The 19,835-nt window shown below is 37.9% G+C and overlaps 1 protein-coding gene across 8 annotated transcripts in view; it reads right to left on the bottom strand.

Moving 5' to 3' along the window:
* The window catches only part of SEMA6D (semaphorin 6D), a 229,377-nt gene that overhangs the window by 122,481 nt on the left and 87,061 nt on the right, over positions 1-19,835 (bottom strand). For 7 of the 8 annotated variants that reach the window (XM_064157633.1, XM_064157632.1, XM_064157634.1 and 4 more), the window contains exons 2-3: positions 15,198-15,278; positions 13,994-14,108 (exon numbers count right to left, since the gene is read on the bottom strand). In XM_064157633.1, coding sequence (XP_064013703.1) covers positions 13,994-14,044 — 51 coding nt within the window. In that variant the 5' untranslated portion in view covers positions 14,045-14,108; positions 15,198-15,278. The remainder of the gene's footprint in view (positions 1-13,993; positions 14,109-15,197; positions 15,279-19,835) is intronic. The other variant, XM_064157636.1, reaches the window with a different exon arrangement.

The raw sequence follows: 19,835 nt of genomic DNA, 5'->3' as shown, positions 1-19,835 counted from the left end.
GCATGCTTTGTAACTGATAGAAGACATGCTAAAAAACAACCAACCAAAACAAAATGACAACAAAACACCCCCCCAACCAACTAAAATCAAACAAAAAAACCCCAATAAATAACAATAAAAAACAACCAAACAAAAAGCCAAACTCCAACCAACTAACAAACTCCTTATTTGAATAATGAAGTGAGAAAAAAAAAAACATTGTAGAGAGGTTATCAAGTACTTTTTTAAATGCTGAACTATACATGATATTTACCAGTACAAAGCTGGCACTTTGACCTGCACCTTGAATGGGAAGGAATGGGAATTACTGGGATATGCTACTTTTTAACAGCAAACACAGGGAAAGAAATAAAAGAAAGGCTACTAATGTCACTGTGATGAGAAGGCCAACATAGCAACTACACAGCTTGTAAGACTTTCCTAAATTCCCAGCTTTGCCCCCTGGATTCTGTGAAATATAAAGAAACATTTATTTGCAAATACTTCCAATGTCTGACTGGTTTTCTTTTTTTTTTTTAGATGTTGTGGCTTTTTTTCCACATGCATCTTCCTACTGCACTGCTTACATAAATAACACTGTGAAGGCGGATGGGATTTTGGTGTCCATCTTAAAGCATGAAGCAGATGGCCTGATGGCCATTTTCCTGAAGGCACAACTTTTCATCAGGAAATTGGACTCTGTTCAGAGAAGTTTCAGCTGAAACACTTGGTATTACTAAGGAGCCAACAACCCAGTCTTGATGCCTGTCTGCATGTCTTTTTGCAGCTCCTCTGTTCTCTGATTGTATGTGACCTTTGAGTTCACTTAACTCCATAGTCTCAAACTTAGTTCAGCTCCAGGAGGAACAGTAGAAAATGGACAAAAGAGGGGAAGGTAGGAAACAGAGATATAGTAATGGAAGAGTGGAGCATTGCCTTCAACATTGTTCCAACAAACTATTTCCTTTGTAAATTGAATAATTATGCGCATCACACCGCCACACTTATTTGTAGACATCTGCTGTCCTGATCTGAAGATTTTCTTAGGAGAATTTTTATTACTCACTTGAGTAAGAAACAAAAGCTCCATTGTGGTCTAATCAGAGTTTAAGAAACAAACAGAAAAAAAAAAAAATAGAAAGCACAAGGAGGTGATAATTATCTCCTGTCCACCATAAAAATTCAATAAAAACATGAAAGCGTGGGTTTATCCTACACAAACCACGAAGAATTGATTAAGAGTGTAACATAAACACATTGCATTTGTTCAGGAGAGTCGACCCTGTTCCAAGAAAAAACATGATAACTAGTGACCTGGGTCCAGCTCAGTGACCTTCTGCAAGTGGAACTTTCAATTATGCCAGATTAGCTGCATCATGTAGACTGGCTTTGTGAATGAGGCTGGATCAATGCAGTGCATTTCACTGATGATGACAATGATTTAATCAATCTCAGTCACTCAGTGGACAGCAATCAGGTTGGGAAGTAAGCACCAAAAAAAGAAGGCTAGGATCTTTCATCGTCAAGGTTACCTAGCTGCTTCCCCTGTGTTCTTTTTCTTTAAATGCTAATTTGAAGCTATGAAAAAATGTTAAGTAGCAATTTTATGGAAGGGGTTTTGTCACATCTATTCAGACTCATATTCTGCATGCCAAATTGTAACCTGATGTTCAATAATGCTGTTTTTGACACTTCTGTGTAATAAAAGTGAAGATTCTTCTTTGCTCAAGGATGTCTATGACATTTTTGACACTTCTCTCCCAGAATTGCAGGCAACCCAGATGTTCTTTGCATTAAGCAGAGCACTGCCACAGCTGCTATGGAATGTTGGAAGATATTGGGCTCTAGGCAAAAGTGAAAAAGGGCATCTTTCTTCTTTCTAACTGAGGACTAATTTTTGGAGAGTAAAACCATTTGATGTGCACAAACTTAAAGCCTCACAGGGACATTATGGGCACATTGCATCTTCTCTGGCTCTTGTTTCAAGGTAACTCAGAGCCATTACAGAGCAGCTGTTTTCACTTCTGTTCAGAATAATACTCCTTACCTGTCAGTGCTAGCATGGCATTGCTGTATCTGCTGGACATCTGAATCTTACAATACAAGCAAAACTAAAAATAACAGTATCAGTTCTTAGTTATGGACTCAAGCCTTGATTTCTCCAGATTCATAAAGGTGCAAGACCAGAACTGACAGCTGAAAGAACCCTGTCCACATGTTCTGCCCCTGTAGGGTCAAAGTAGATGTTTGAAGACCTTGTTGTGTATCTGAAGAAAAATATTCCTGGGTAAAAATAACCAGGCTTTTTTTTTTTTTTTTCCCATTGCATTCCTTATTTCTGCCCTCATTCTACTCTCCAAACAAAAGCTTCTGAGACTGAGGAGTAAACTAGACTGCTTTCCCCCCTTATATTAAAAATACCTACGCTCTGCTGTTTAACACAGGCCACATAAACCGTAATGTAAGATGCAAGAGTACAGGGGCAGCTGCCTCAAAAGACCTCTTTAAACTCTTACTCTTACTCTTTAAACTAAAGCCTTAGGGCTCGCACAAGCCATAGCTCCTGTCGGTGGGTGGGCAAATGAGATGGGGTCCTTCCCTTCATCCTGCTGCTCTTCAGCTCCATCTCCTGGAGCCATCCACTGCAGGAGAAGAGCCACCTTCCCACAGCAGGCACTGTTCTTACAGCTGGAACAGGTTAGCTGAGAGTCTAATTAGTCAGTTTCCTCAGGAAATAAAACGTGTGCTAGAATGTTTTATTTTGAAGTAAAACTTTTAAGTTGGTAATTTGAGTTCAGGGCTCTATTTGTAAGTACTTGTAAGGCGGACATGTCTCTGCTGGAAGATTTTTTCTTTTGAGATAGAAATTCTTTGCAATTAATCAACTTTGTAAAGATTTAAAATGGCTTGGTTAGCTGTTTTGGTACCCTTTTACACACAGCCCCAAAATTTTAGGTAGCCACACCAACATCCTCAAAATAGCAAGAAATTAAATTGTATGTTTTAGAAGAGTCACTGTCATGCATATTCTGTCATCAAGGAGCTGCACAAGTGGCACACGAATTTCCTACCCAACATATTATTGGGATTGCTCTTTGCCTGTTTTTTTTCTGTCTGCAGTTGTACAGTAAACTCGCTGGTGTGGGGTCTGTCTGTCTTAGATGCCAGCTTATAGCTGAAGCAGGAACAGCAACTGCAAAGGGAGTAGTGAGGAAAGCTAACGTTTCTGAGTGCTGCCAGACCAGAGCAGCTCCTGCAAAACTCACATCATCTGGGATGAAAGATTACTTATGGCATCCACACTGGGATTTTTGTGTTGCACTGCAAAGTCATCTCTACCTCTGTCAAGGATCTGTTAACATGACGAAAGAAAGATAATGAACATCAGCACGCTTTGCTGCACCCTATCACCAGTTCCTAGCAGTACCTGGGACTCCACCTTGCACTTTAACCCTCCATGGTCCTTTTGATCGGACAAGTGTCAAGAAAAACAGGGCCACTGCCTACTGTCTTGTTCAAACCCCACACCAAGGATAGCCTGCAGCTGATGCTGATAAACTGTCCCTTTTGGGGATAGAGTGCTACAAACACATTAGGGATGATGCTACTTTAGCAACAGTTGTCTGCTTCTTTTGTAGACATATTCCCTAGCGTCAGTGTCACTTTCACAGTCAAATGCCACTGGACACAGAGTTATGGTAGCGATTACTATGGAAAATAAGAAACAGGAGGACAAATCATTTTAACTAAAGAGTCACAATGAAAATGGCAGTCATCCCTCTGTGTCATAGTGTCTCCCAGTTGGACCTGCGCTCCGTGAAATGGGGAAAAGAGTCCAGAATTGCACAGATCCATTGTCCCCTGTGCTTCAGGATGACAAGCTCATTAGGAACTACAGCTTCATTAGGTAGCAAAGGCTGCCCTGTTGTCAGACCATGATCTATTTCTTGAATTGTGCCACGGATTTTCTCTCCCACATCTCAATCACAACACTACCACACCTCACTGCTTTTGGTGATAGAGGGTAGATCTTGCTTGAAGAATTATAAGTTAGAGTTTCAGTAACAGCCCTGCAATATCTGCCATACTCAGTCCATGTAGAAGTCTGCCCTTAGTTCTCCTCTCTGGTATGGAAAAGAGTCACTTGCCAAATGTCTACATTAGCAGCTCTCATTACAGGGCTAATCTACGCTCACTGATTACATACACTTGAGTGCACAGTAATAATAAAAACACAGAGCCACACCTTTGCAATACATGTTTACCTTTGCATTTAAAAGATGCCCAAATTTACAATGTAAATCAAATAGTAAAATGAAACTAAAAACAACAATTAAAATATTATTTTAAAATATGACTGGTTTGGACATGCTGGAGGGTATAGGGAAAAAAGGCAGACATTCATTTACTCTGTGGAGATCCTGTTTAGCTTCTAAGGTTTGGGGTTTTTTTGGTGGCAGAATGGATTAAAATTTAATCTATCATTCTAGTGATATATAGTATTTACAAAAAAAAAAAAAAAAAAAAAAGAAGAAAGAGTTGGAAAACAATATCTTAGGAAGGTCTGTGTTATGTTTTAGGCTTCCAAAAGAAGTGCTCAGATGTAATTGCTTAGGCAGACTTCAAAAGATTTGATACAACACTGGCAGCTGCAGCAAATACATGGAGTTTTATACTTTAATTATCTATTTCTTCTAATAGGTTCTACAAGACTTAAACATGAAGAGAGATCAGAGGGGAAGACAAATTTTATGTTTTACCTACACTACTCTGAAAACAGGGTAGTAGTTACAGAAATGGCTGAAGCTTGCGTGGTGGTTTGTTTGTGTAAGTGAAGTACTCCCCCAGTGTTCCTCTTCTCCAAGTTCAATGATTAATTCCAACTAAAACCCAGTCCTTGTTTTTCTGTTGACTAAAAATCTCTGCAACATAAAAGATTTAATGGAAATAGTTGGCAGAAAATATTTTGGCAATATGATCTGAATATCACATCAAACACAGTTGAAAGGCAAACTTCCTAGCCAACAGAACAGTTTTATCAAATTCCAAATTCTGATGTTCTTTTATTGTGGCAAAATCAAAATTACTCCTATCTTATAGAATTTCTTTGCTCAAGGTGAAAGCATTTCACATAATATTATTTTTCTTCTGTGTGGGGATGTAGTTGCATTCTGTTATAGCAAGACCCTCTGCTTCCTTGCTTGAAATTAAAATATATTGCCATCCTGTTTCATAAAGTTTAAAGAGGTTCTGGTGAATATACAATCTTCTTTTGGAGTTTGAAAAAGATAATTCATGCCTTGTTTATTTAGAAGCTCTTTGCCTTATCGCTGCTCTAGCTATTTAAAGCACTGTCTTTCAGTTTATGAAGGACAACTTTCCTCCTTCTCCTTTATATTTTTAAAGAAAAAGTAACCTTTCCATTTCCATTCTTCTCATAACACATACCAAACTGATTTGAAAACATTGGATTTGCCCAATTTCTCCTTCACGTTTAACTGGAATCTGAATATGGCTCCTTTATGTATATAAGTAGAGACTTATTTATCTGAGAGACAGGTTTTTTGAGCATTTCCCTAATGAGTGTGGCAAGAGCAGCTAAAAATTTTGAATTAGTTTTTAATTTTCAGAGCACCAATTTTCAGACAATTTTTGGACATATAATTAAACATGAAGTTAATTATCTGTTTACAAGGACTCTTTCAATGCATGGCTTTCACTGCAGAGGGGCTGTGCTGTCAGGCTGTAATCCGAGCCCAGCACTGGCACTGCTACCTGCCAACAGCTACTGCACATAGCCCAGCCCTGCAGTGTAGGGTTGGGGCAAACCTGACCCAGTCTCCAGTAGAGGCAAGACCCTCAGCACAAATGGGGAATTCTCTCCAAGATGGGGAGTTTTGGCACTTATTTGTTATGACAGGTGGAAATTCAATTAGATACATACCCTATAAACTGGAAATATGATCCCCATTCTCATTCATTTTTAACTCTTAAAACCTGCAGATTTTGCATTGAGCTTTTACATCGTATTTGTACATACAGATATTTGCAAAGCTCAGAGGAAAAGAAGCTTTAGACTTCTTTTTCAAAATAGTGGTTTTCCTGTTTTATAAATACATTGAGGATCATTTGATAAGTGGCTGAAGTTGAGAGCCTCACATTTCTCTTGCTTGTTTAAATCCTACTAAAACTTCTCGGCGCTGTTATGACTGATCCCTCCTGCACAATGTAGTGTCCCAAAGATCTATGGCCAGATTTGCATTGCTTGGCTGTACTAGGTGAACAGTCCCCACTGAAGTAGAGTAAGGCAAAATTACTTGGGAGGTAATGGAAATTACGGGGATTCCATGAGTGCTACAATAAGCCCTGCACAAATTCAGAGATCTATCTTTTTGAAGTTAATTGAGCAAAGTTAAGATTTTGTTTTCACACAGAGTTAAGAAATAACACAGGTAAACACATCTGCACTACCTGAGCACCAAAACCACTGCATACTGACCCTGAAATGATAGCTGTTGACACCCACCTTGTCAACAAAATGAAACTCAATCTGCTCATTGCTCCTCATTTCACACACATTTCAAACCTAAGCTCACATCATCTCAGTGACTACAGGCAAAAGTAGCAGCTTATTCCTAACCAGCAGTGACTACAGGCAAAAGTAACAGCTTTTTCCTAACCAGTGTCCTCTGTGCATCAATCTCTTTCAGCCAGAGGCTGCCATGTACATATCCTCACAGATTTTCATATTCCAACACATTTCACCTAATTTTGTAGTTTAAAGATTACTCCTAAGGAATACATAGTGTAGTGAAACTAAAAGGAATATCCAAATAATGTTATGAATATGCAGTTATGCTTAAAAAACACAGAGAGTAAATGCTTAATACTTTGCAGATGCATTGTTGTAAAAGTGAAGTTGACTGCAGACATGGGTAGAACATTTCCAAATTTATAGTGGTATAAAAAACCCCACCAATCTAGCTAACAGTCTATAAAATCACTAAATTAAATGAATATTTGTAATACAGATGAAAATATTAGCATGTTGCAGATCTCCAGACAAATCAGGCAGGTTTACACTGCAAGTAGCAGTGATACTCTGCTGAAAGTATGGAAATGGGTTTAGTTCCAGTGGGAGAGAATTCTTTCTCAAGTAGCAGGCATTATTTTTCCCGTATGAAGTATCCATGTATTTTCAGCACCTGCACTTGCCTATACAATGTGGTATCTACTTTTTGTACAGTAGTGAAAAACAAGGATGATAGCATTGGATCTGAAACTGCTTCCTATTCCACTAAAAAGTATTCACTTCCTATTTCAGTTTTGGTTTAGGATAACTCCTGACTAGTTTTATTTTTCATGTTAAGTTGAAAACTTGCACTAATAAGAGCTGGGTTTTTTTTCTTATAACACCTGGAATATACTGCCCTTTACTTATCATAAAATCCTGTATTCTGAACATGTCTTTAGATAGTTATGTGAATTATTTGTTAGCTGCTAGGTGGATTTATGCTTTTCATCTTAGCCTGAACTTCCTCATGAGCATTCAGATAAATTATTTTGAAGGCATTCAGGATCTAAGCATCCAATTGTACTGTGTTAATATTAGAAGATACCTACATTCGTGCAGCACAAATGACCATGCTGTAGTTTACTTAGTATTTTACATTATTATATAAATATGAATCTTTACAGCACTGCATTAGTTCCTTTTCTCCCCTGGTGTTTAAAGCTGTACTGAAGTCCTGCTCATGCCATAGTTGAGGTTAAGCACGTGCATAAGCGTTGTTTGAGCTGGACCCCTATTCCCCAGTGTGCCATTTGTCTCTGGTAGATGACGGAAGATTGCTTTACCCTTTGCTCATTAATATAAACACATTTTGTCCTCTTTCCACTAGTTATGTGCCACAAAATCTTTCTTATGATTACATTATTTATAGTCATGCATATTTCAGGAAGATTCTGTATACCTAGATGTAGAATTACACCCCAAAATGCAGTAAATTCACACTTCAAATACCATTTTGGGGGAAACTGGGATTTTTAAGTTGAAGTGCATTTCAGTACACAGTCTACAGGGGTAGATTAAGTACTGAACTTTAACTCTGTGTTTCCCAGTTTTGAGCTTCATTGTGCCATGTTAATATTAGGTTTACACTGCATGTGCACAGAATATCTGTTACAAGGTTTGTGAATAAGTAGGTCTCATCTCCTTTTTATGGAAAATTGACTCCATTACAGGAGAGAAGAGACATCAAGCTAACATTACATGAAGTCATAATCCTCTATTGAGACATCACACAATGACATTGTTAGCATTAGTATGCAATATTTATTATAAATAAAAGAGGCTATTGAGGCTTTCAAACCATAAGCAGCTCTGTGTGGATGACTTCACTGCAGGAACACAGTAGAGCTGCAGTAAGGATAAAAGATTTATTTATATTTAAATATGTTCTCATCAGTAATTCTGCACAAGCGTGTAACAGATACAATTGGAAGACCAGCAGAGTTTTGTTGATTGTTTTTGGTTTAAATTACTTGTTATTGTTTGCATTTTAACTATAAGCACAAAGGAAATTAGTTAATGAGTTTATTGTGCTGTGTATTAATTCTCATGAATGAAGAATTATTCCATTTTGACGGGATACAGTAACATCCCATCACTCTACAACACAGAGATCTAGTGGGCCATTAGCTCAGACCTTGGCAAAAAAGGGAAGTTGTTTCTGAAGAGGTCCTTTCTGCACATGTAACATGTAGTCACGAAGAACCAGAGCGTCACGCACAATTGCTCAGTGACCTGCCTTTGTATTATACTCTTTCTCAAACACTATTTTTTAATATTTCTCTTAACAATCCACAGTTAAGCACTAACCCACGTTGTATGGAAGGCACCCAAACAACTGCCTGCAATCCCTTCCAAGATCTCTCATTGTCTATGTGCTGTCATCTCACTGAATGGAGAACATTCAGCTCAGCTCCACATCAGATCTTCTGTACAGCCTCACTTTGCCTTACTACCATAAATAACTATCTCCTCTCTGGGGTCTGGATTTACTTTCAGGTTATTATTTTACATTCACCTTTGTTAGGTGAAACCTAACATAAATAAGCCAGTGGTTCAAAGTATGTGTCTATACCTCACATTTGAATGCCATTGGGCTTTTTTTGAACCCAAATCTTCCTTTCCAACTATCTTGATTTGTCATCTTTAATCTGTTTTTAGTGTTCTTAATCAGTTCTATTGGTAAAACTTATAACATAATTGGAGATATTTCACTACTAATTCAGTTACAGTATAAGTATGTGTATATATTACACAGAGAATACATGCTGTGTAACCCACCCCATAACCGCTACTTAACAAACACACCAGGGAAAAAGAAAGCTAAAGCAGCACATTATTTTTTATCTTAGAAGAATGAAGTTCATCAGGCATTCATTTCTCGTCTTGGGAATTACATTGACATGGTTCACCTCTTTCTAAAACTGCATTTAAGTTGATTACATGTAAGCTGACTGATAAGAAAATCTTATTCATATTGAAAAACAAATCATTTAATTTAGAATCACTTAGCTCAGCAGAGAAAGTCCTTACCAACAATTACTGAGAGATCTGAAGAACTCTACTCCAACTACAAATGCAGATGAAATAACATTTATTTTGCCTGTTGATTTCAGCTGTTCATTTTAATCAATAAAATCTCAACCTATTTACATTGAAAAATAAGACCAACCTATTGAAAAATACTCTTTCCTGTGGTCTTAGCCTTGCCCTTTCATTCAGCTTTTGCTTGTATAAAATGCTACTTATTCTGCTGAATGCAGGATTTTAGAAGAAAGCTTTAACTTGAAAAGCCATTTCCAATTTTTAAAAACAAGACAATAAAAAAGGGGAAAAATTAGTTTCAGGTAGATGTGCTTAAAGGGACTAGCTGTAAAAAATTAACGCGGCTGACATAAGTTACGTTCATTTTCTATGCTCTTTCTGTCACCATAATTATAAACTCACATACTCCATATAAAGAGATAAAATGTGAGAGCAAGTAGTTTCCTGTTACTGTGCAATGGAACAAAAGATACAGAGTTTGCATGAGTTTAATACAGTACAAACAAGGTGCTGTTCAGATCCTGTTAGCCTGGATTTTTGCTCTGGTCTATGATGAAGCGTTTGAGGGGAACAGAAGGATGAACTTCATAGTTTACCTGTTAAAGATTTGTGAATATGTAGCCTTACAGAACTACTCAGTACAGACTCTCAGACTGTTTGGGATTGAGTTGATGAGCTTTAGCACATTAAGCCACACATTTTAAAACTATTTTCAGATGCATAAGTTCAGTTGCTTTGTGCTAATGATGCACAATACAACTGGACTTGGAAGGTATTCCCTACCACCTCTACTGTCAATCCAGCTCTTAACTATGTAAGTCCCCAAGAGTCCTGACTAAGTCGCATTTAAACCAGTGAAGATGTTCCCATTGACTTCAGTGAAAACCAGATTAATACAGATCTTAAATTCAGTTATCAGGAAAATATTATTTTCTTCTGATTCATGCATTTGTCAGGCATACAATTAACCTAGTTTTGTTTCTTTAAGGGGTTTTTCACAGCAACTGGGTAGCTGGTGCACCTGCAGTCTGACAGAACAGTTATCTCTTTTTGCAGAGACTGTATATAAGTTTCTATCTATCTCAACTAAAGTCTCACAGTGCTGTTCAGAACTCAGTACACGTTCTTTCCTCTTCACAACTCATTTTCCCTTTTTTTTTTTTTTTTTTTTTTGGTGTGTGACAACCTAGGCAATAATTCACAGCTCACTGGGTCTCCTAAGTAATCCCCTTTATATTTACATGGTAGGCATTCCCCCATTACCCAGCAGGATTCAGCTGTAATGGCAGGCAGTCATTAGGCACTCTTAAGATTTTGGAGGTTTAACATAACCTTCTCTAGTTAGTGTCTTTGAAAATATCCTGTATGGTTACCATCTCAGCAAACATATAGCAAATCTTGACAATTTAAGAATAATGTAAGCTGTGTCATTTTGTCATTTCAAAGAGGGTCCCATCCAGACTCCAACAGGAAGCCTTTAAAGCTCAGAAGCATTTTGCCCAATGGAGGATTGCTATGTTTCTTTCTTTTGCTAGAAATGAAATGAGCTATTTGAGTCCCTGCTCGAACTTTGCTAAGGGTCTACTTGCTCTGCAGTTACTTAAACACAGCACTGCTTTTTTCTGGGGAAAATGAAAAACTGCATCCTCTATTGATGGATGGAGAAAAGCCCTTTAACAAAGCACAGATTAACTAGATAAAGGCAGAAAAACATGTTATGAAAAAGATGTCGAGGTCTAATACTTACATAAGTGAGACTTTCCCTAGAAGGTCATCTTTCACTAGAGAGATACACTCTGAGCACAAAACAAAAGACACTTTTCCAGGCCTTATGATTTTGCTCTGACTAAGGAAGCTGCCTTTGGAAAGTTACTGAAGACACTGCTGTACAGCCTGCTGTGACACTAGTACTTCTCATGCAAATAGGAAAGTAGTAGGTGACTGAGCAGGTCCTAACTACAGAAGTAACAACACCCCTTTGAATTCTTTAGTGCAATTATATTATGGAAGCATGTAGGAATACAGTAAGAAAACAGCAAAGTTGATTCATATTAGCATTGCTGATGCTTGGTACCAGTAGTTTTACTCGTTCTGAAAAAACCTCCAAAAAAAACCTGGAGTGACAGACTGTCAATCAGGCCTAGGGCAGTTTGCATCCTGTGAGCCATGAATTGATACAAATGTTTGAAACTGGATTTATTTACTGCATGGATTAATATTTCAAATCAATATATCAAAACTGCTTACATCTGCAAAAACCTTAAGAAAAATTATTTTGTTTTGAAGAAAAAAAAATTTTAAAAAAAATCCCCAAACTATTGGAGTATTCTTTTTTTCTTAATACTATTTGAAAGTTTAATTAGGGTATCTGTTTCTCTGCTAAGAAGCAGAGCTTTCAAGATACAATGCCTCATATGTGTCACACACAACATTTTTAGATATGTGCAGATTTAAGAAGAGAATTCTGGGTAATGCTTAAAATAAGAGCTATTCACACTGATCCAGAACTCATGACAGGATATGAGAAGTATGTGCTGATGGCTAATCTACAAAGTGTTATGCTGATGTTAGTAGTATTAGTAAAAGCATTCTGATTTTTTAAGATCAATGAACACTTGACTATATGTATTTCCTGTGTTTACAAAGTTCAAGTAACATGATGACAGCACCAAACAATTCATCATCACAGCTGTAATGAAAGGGTAGGGCCCAAACCTCTACAAATTTTTTGAGGCTTTCTTTAAATGAAGTGTGTTAATTCTTAGTTATATTTTCCTATGGTACCCTGTAGCTTTTGAGAACTTATTTTTTCACTTTTATAGTTTCTATAGAACAAAACATCCCTCTATTTGAAATGATGTAAAAATGTTTCTTTTAAGCTGCTTGTTTGTTTAAAGTTCAAACAAATAAAAATAACATCCTCTTAAAAAAGAAAGCTGAACAGTATTTTGGATGCTAATTGTTCATGTTCCTAGCCATCCATGAAACACATGATGAAAACACTCAAAAGTGTTCAGAAATGCCTGTCTAGGTCATAAATCTTTTACAGGTACAATTATGTGAGAACAGGAATAGGAATAGCATATTCAACATCTGGAATCAGATGAGTTTACAGAAGTAAAATTGCAAAATTAAATTTAGATGAACTTAATTAAAAAATGGGATCCAATTTAACATGGACATTCATCAACTTCTCATTGAAAACCTTTCTTGCCTCGAGAAAATATAATAAAATACGAACACAAAGACCATATGAAGGCTGAAATGAAGTGTGAAGGGATAGTGAAATAAAGAAGCACAGCAAAAGGAACACTCTTCTCATTTTAACACACATCTGCATGTACACATAGTGTTCCTCTAGTTGTACAGAATATTGAACTACTTTTGTCTCCATAACAGTGAAACTAATGCACTAGAAATCTGTATGCCCTGAAGGTCACTAATCCTTATGAGGCATATGCTATGTATTTACTGATAGCATGAATATGGAACTTGCTCCCTCCGTGTATGTATTTATAGGTGGTCATTTTTTTCCTCCTAGATCCTAAAGAACTTTTTCTAATATCAATTCTATTTCTTAGTGCTTAAATGTTTGTTACTCAAGTTGTTCCTGCTGAATTGAATGGGAGTTTTGCCACAGGGCTGGGTCTTGAATGACCTATAACAGATTTTCATTTGCCTCAGTTAGGACACAACAAATGAGGCTCTCTTACTTTCCTTTACAGGTCATTATTGTCTTCTGTTTCCAGAAGAAAAGGATCTAGTAGTTCAGTACCAGTCACTTCTAGCTTCCATGATTCTGTCTGTCTTAACATCATTGACTTTCAACTCTCCAGCTTAGAGTGCATGCAGAATTGAGAAGTGTGGATCAACAATTTGAAAAGTTCAAAATAGTGTTACTAGGATCACATTATTTCCTTACAAAGCTGCCTTGGTAATTTGTTGTTCTGCACCTTGGCTATGTGATTAAGTAATGTGATATTTGTGCTGTATTCTTTTATTTCTAATAAAGAGCATTACTCTGAGAGAGATACTGTCCTTTAGTGGGAACACATTCCAACGTTATAAAAGCTACTCAGCAATAATGAAATCTAATCTGTCTTGAAGATTCATGATAACACATTATTATGCTTGGTTATGTATGAAAAGAGCATGGTTGTACAGGAACACTATTGTTGTTGAATACAACTTTAAACCAAAGCAGAGATTTTAGTGAACTACTTGGCTATTGACAATAAATTGCTGTAAATGTGCTGAATACAGGCATGATTGGCCAGGGTGAGGTCAAAGGGCTGTTTATATCTTTCCTCTAGCAGTGGCCATTAATCAATGCCATGTGGAGGACCACAGAATGCAGTGCCTTGATGATAACTTGAGACAAGAAACAGACAGTCCTACCTGAGGGGATGTAGTACCGGATCTATTGGTCACCAATGCAGATGAGCTCATCAGGAATGTCAAGACTGGAGGCAGCCTGGGCTGCAGTGATCATGCGCTGATGGAATTTGCAGTACTAAGGGACACAAATCAGTCAAGGAGTATAATCAGGACCCTGAATTTCAGAAAAGCAAACTTCCAGCTCTTCAGGCAGTTACTTGATAGAACACCCTGGGAAATGGTCCTCAGACAAGAGAGCAGAACACAGCTGGAAGATCTTTGAGAAAGCAATATCTCTATTCCCAGGTGTAAGAAATCTAACAAGGAAGGGAAGAGCCCAGCACGGCTGAGCTGAGACCTGCTGGTTAAGCTAAAAGGAACCTTTTGGTGGTCCCTTCCAACCCAAACCATTGTACGATTCCCTGGCCTCCTACTTCCCTGGGTCCCAACATACTTAATGTGGTAAGTGGCATAACAGTGAGAATAAGTTTGACTAAAATAGCATCACAGGTAATTTTATAACCTAGAAAATTGATTTTTCTTCCCCATAAAGCTCAACATTTACATACCAACAGAATTTTCTATTAAAGAACTATTCCACACTACCCAAATACTCTTTTCTAGGAAATGTATTCCAGGTCAATGCAAAAATAAGGCAGGACTCAGTTCCCATCTTTTTTCCTTTATAAAAGCTGAGAATTTCCTCCCCATCAGAAATTCAGAGCATTAACATGCAGATAGATCACGTCCCTTCACAGCAGTATTTGAGAATCTGACTCAAGGTTTGAGCAATCAGACTAGTTACAACAAAAGCAGCATTAGAGGAGAAAATAATCTGTAATTTTAAAATTTACTGATCAGTTTTCAGCATGAAGAAACTACTTCATTTCCCTTTTGTGCATTTTACTTTCTCTGTGAAGCCTGCTCACTGTTCTTCTGTAAATGGCTACATTCTTCAAATGTACAATGTCAAATCTTTCAAGAGCAGTTACATTAGTAGAGAGGACAATAAAAATGGCCTTCTTGATTTTAGACTGATGAAAATTGCTCAGAACTCGTGTCCCGAACTCAATCTCTTGCAAATCAATATATGTTCTTATATCTCTCTATCCTTGCATTGCTCAAGGGGAAATAATTCACTTTTCACACAGATTCAGTTTCAGTGTAACACAGTGGAAAACAGTCATATTCTAATGTGGTTTACAATAGCATCTTTAGACCTTACCACTGAGATTGAATGTGAAGAACCTTAAATTGCTGGCATCGGAGTTCCTGTAGAGCCTGGCACAAACTCAGATGAGTGGTCCTGCCAAAAGTCAGAGGAAAATGTTCATCAGACAGATGATTATTTTTAATCACACTTCCCCAGTACCCATGGAAGCCTTACTTCATAAATGCCTACTGCAGGTTTAACGATAACACCACTAAAATAGCTCTGAATGCAACACACTAACATGTTGACTTTTTGAGTGACTGTGAACCTGAATATTGATCCCCAGAGCACACTTTCTGTAGAGAAACTGTCCTTCTATGAAGGCAGTGCCACAGATTTTACCAGGAAAAATAACAGCGTTGCATTCTTAGTTTTAATAAGCTGCATTAGAAAGACATCTCATGAAAAAAAACAACCAAACAAAAATGCACACAACTAGCCAACCCCAAATTAATGAAGCAAACACTCATACACAGTTCATGTTCATTTCAGATCAAAGAGATTTTGAAGTTCAAATAAATTTGCCTCCTAATAGTTTTAGAACATGATTATCTCTCTTAACATCTCAAAACTAACATTCAGAGTTGGCTTTTAACAGTTTATTTGTATTGCAGCACTTCAGGGACAAGCAAACTTGTAATTTCTACCATATGTGAAACATTTCTTTTATTAAAGTATTGAAATTTTTAGATAAAAAAAAAAAAACTGAGGAAAAACTCTAGTGAAAGTATTACTTTGTGAAATACATGTGGAACATATAATTATTTTTGCTCTTTAATGTGTGTTTCACTAAGGTTTACAGGGTTGATTTAAAAGCTATCCGAATTATCTTGAAGTGAAAGCACAGAAGAAATGGAATTGATGACAAGAAATACATATGCAGGTGGAGCAGTGTTCCCTCCCGGGTCAGATCAGCTTTATGAACTTGTAGTGCTCAAATCCAAGCTGCCTGTGTACGATAACAGAGTGAACTCAAACCAGGGAAAAACTGCAAGGAGCAAACATGAAGTGCTAGATGAATACGTAGGGTCTCCACATTGCTCTTTTCCTCAAGCTCCCCATGAAAATATTCCTGGGTTTTCTATATGACAACAAATGTCTTAGACTGAGTTTTTCAAAGCCATGTTAGAGAATTGGGCATCTAATCCCCTTTGGCAGTTTAGAAAAGCGCACAATTAATATACTATAGAACTCCTTATACATCAAACAATTTCCCAGTGCACTTCACATTAATCTTTAATCTAGACACTTTAATCTTAAAATCTTCATACAATAATCTTGAATGAAAGGTTCTTTCTGGGAGTTTACACTATATTTAACACAATTTAAAAAACTACTAGTGCATTGCCTTAGCTTTTAATACCCAGAAAATGTTTTATAAATTAGATCAACTACAACCTGGCCAAGGTTACTGTGTTTTTAATATCTTCAGAGGGAGATTACAACAAAAGGGTGCTGGAAGGAATGACTTAGCTGGTTAAGCATCAGTTCACAATCCGTTAAATCACCCCAGAAGCATAGCTGCAGATTGCAGAGTTTACTCAGTGTTTCACTTTTTCCAAGGTAAGGGCTAGCATCTCTGTGCACATTACTGGGGAAAAGAGCACAGCTTACAGCACACGCTGCTTTGTTTTGGCAGCTCTCTGTGCACACATCTGGCCATAGACATACTTTCCATATCTGTGTTTTTGCCAAAAATATTAACTGCTAGAATAGTACGCTAGGACCATTCTGAAGAGATACAGCCGTGACTTCAAGTCCTCCTGCCCTTTGCTGTTCCCTTCAGTGCTGTTTGCTCTACTATAGCACCTCTGAGTTCTACTCCTGGACCAGAATGTCACAGTATTAGCCCTATCTAAATGCACAATACAAAGAACTTCTAAGAATTTATACAGTGGACTGAAGACAAAAGGCAACAGGTCAGTATGAGGTAAGAGGTTAAAAAGAAGATAACAGCCATTATGACACGCAGTATTTTTTGTAGTCAGCCTTGCTAAGGAACGTTTTGAGGAGACATTTAAAGAATCAGTTGTGCAGAAATGTCTCAAGAGTTATGATGGAAGAAAGCATGAAGTGCTGTCTTGAAAATTAAATTGAGGACAAAATGGACACTGTGACTCAAACTGAGGTTGAACTGCTTGTTTACATGCTAAGAGAAAGCCAAGAGGGTTTCTGTAGAAAGAGTAAGGAACAGGATTTTAGTAATGTTGTTTTGAGATACTTCAATATTTGAACAGAAAGAGACTTAAGGTTTTAATTTGGGTAGGAAGAGGCAGGCTTGAACTACAGAGGTCCACACAGTCCCTAAAGAGCCTCACGAACATGGTAGCTGAATTTGTGGTTTCATGTGAGTCACTTCATGGGTAAGCTAGGAAGTAAAAAATGGATTTTTCCTGTTCTGCAGCTGGAGACTAGATAAGGCAGATTTGGCAAAGAGCACATGGAGGAAAGGAGCACATCATGGAAGCCAAAAAAAGGAAAGGATTAGAGCAAGATTATAAAAGTTAAATATATATATTGAGACACCTGATGGGTTTACATGGTCAAAGCTGATTGGACTAGAGAAAATTATTAAACAGCTTAAAGCAGCTCCTGTTGACTACAAAAGTGGGAATTAGATGGCAGTGCCTCCATGCATTTGGGGATGAGAGCTCATTAGAAGGACAGGTGATGTAACCACTAGGACACTTTGAAGTGAAAGACTAAAGCAGTCTTGAATTGTGCAAGAAAAGAGGAAAAAGAGAATGATCAACTGGATGAAAAAAAAAAGGCATAAGATGGGGCCAAGTGGATGAGGAGAGGAGGGCAGTGGTTGGGAAACTGTGTAATGTGACAGAGTGATTGTGAGATGGTATTTTAAAAATTAATATTGTTTATTAATTTTGGTATTTAGGAGCTCACCACCTGGATCACTAATTTTTATAATAATCAGGTTCTCTTGCAACAGTCATGGAAACATTATACAGATGATAACATAGGATGTAGAACAAATAACTAGCAATAACATAACATTAATTGAACTCAATTGAACTGGAAGAGAAGGTTCCTGTGGTTAATACACTGCTTGCGGTTAATTACACTGCTTGTCCACTAGATGGACTCAAGGAGCTTCTTTCTGCTTATGGCAGAAGGCAATTGGTGAATTACAAGAGGCTTTAAGTATTTACTCACAAAAATTATCTCCTGACTCACAGAGCTAGCTACAAATTCAGACAGCACCCAAACACTTTCAGGGTTGGTGTTTTCTTAGCTGCTGAGGCTTCTGATTCTTCCCAGACTTCACAGGCTACTGGAGAAAGGAGGCAGATGATCTCTGACCTTATCCTGATTTCTCTGGACAATCTGTGTACCTCCAGGACTTCCTGTTTTGGCAGGAGACTTTCAGGTGTAGGCAGGATGTCTTGCAATGTGCAATCTCAGCACAATATCACACTGGCTATGCAGGCCTATTGCACAGAGGTGTTTAAAGCCTGTTCCTGGTAAACTTGAAGCAGGCAGTTCAGCAGAGCTAATTTACAGCTTAACAAAACAATGCTGCAGAAGGCAATGGCAGAATTACTGCCATGAGCAGAGAGTAAATGCAGCAGGCAGCAGAGCAGCAAGCAAGCACGAATACAACGGCAGAGCACATTGTGCTACCTGCTCATCTCTTTTAATCAATACAGCCCAAGACTAATGGGCCTTTGGACATAGAATAGCCAATTAGAACAGCAGTTATCCAAGACTGACCATATTAGGTGAAACCATAGGCTTACTTTACCCAAATTTGGGAAAGCCATAGGTCTTGCATGAGTCATGCATAAGCCAAGTGTATGTACCTTGTTTACCACAGGATGTAAACAGGAACAAAACAAGTCTGGGCAAGCCAGCCAGGGTCCTTAGACTCAATGGCTCCAGGTTCTTTGTCCACTTTCCTGCAGTTGCTTCTCCCCAAAACAGAAGGAGGGAGAGCAGAAAAACATGTCTGGACAAGCCAGGACATGTATAAGCCTATTTTGGCCTATTCAGGCTGAAAACAACACCTATTTTTATGTTTTCACTAAGAAGAAGGTTTCAAGATCCTTCTCAGAGAAAGAGGCTTTGAGGAGTGAGTCAAAGGTGGTGAAGAGAAAATTAGGATCGTGGGTGAAGATTTCAATTATACTAGCCAGGTCGGCACCTAACAAACTTGAAAGTGGAGGGGGGGAGGGGAAGAATTGATTGTACTGTGGAGGAAGTAATCTAGAAATGCTGTGTTGCACAAAGCAACAAGAAGAGAGAGTGTCTATGAGAAAGGTAGTCTTGGTGGCTTTGAGGGATTCAGAGAGAAGGCAGATGGTGAACTCAATCAACTGAGGAACACCACTTCCTTTTGTGCAAGACCAAGGGAGGAGAGACAATAGAGAAGTCACTGGGCATTTTCTTCCCTTGCTAGACCAAGTCATAAATGAGTCTGTTTAAAACATTCATGGTGTCTGTCACAGATCAATAAAACTTGACATGTAATGACTTTAATTTTCCATGGAGTTGCAGAACTTCAAGAACTCCTGCAGATCCATAAAAGGTCTCTGAATAACCAACTGGCTAACAGATGCAGGTAGATTTGTCCAACTATGTTTATCTCAAAGATGTCCTAGGATTTGTACTTTGAGGGAAAACATGAAATATTTC

The sequence above is a fragment of the Pogoniulus pusillus genome, chromosome 17, assembly GCF_015220805.1.
Source record: "Pogoniulus pusillus isolate bPogPus1 chromosome 17, bPogPus1.pri, whole genome shotgun sequence".
Taxonomy (NCBI): domain Eukaryota; kingdom Metazoa; phylum Chordata; class Aves; order Piciformes; family Lybiidae; genus Pogoniulus; species Pogoniulus pusillus.
This window is presented reverse-complemented; position numbering and strand designations above follow the sequence as displayed.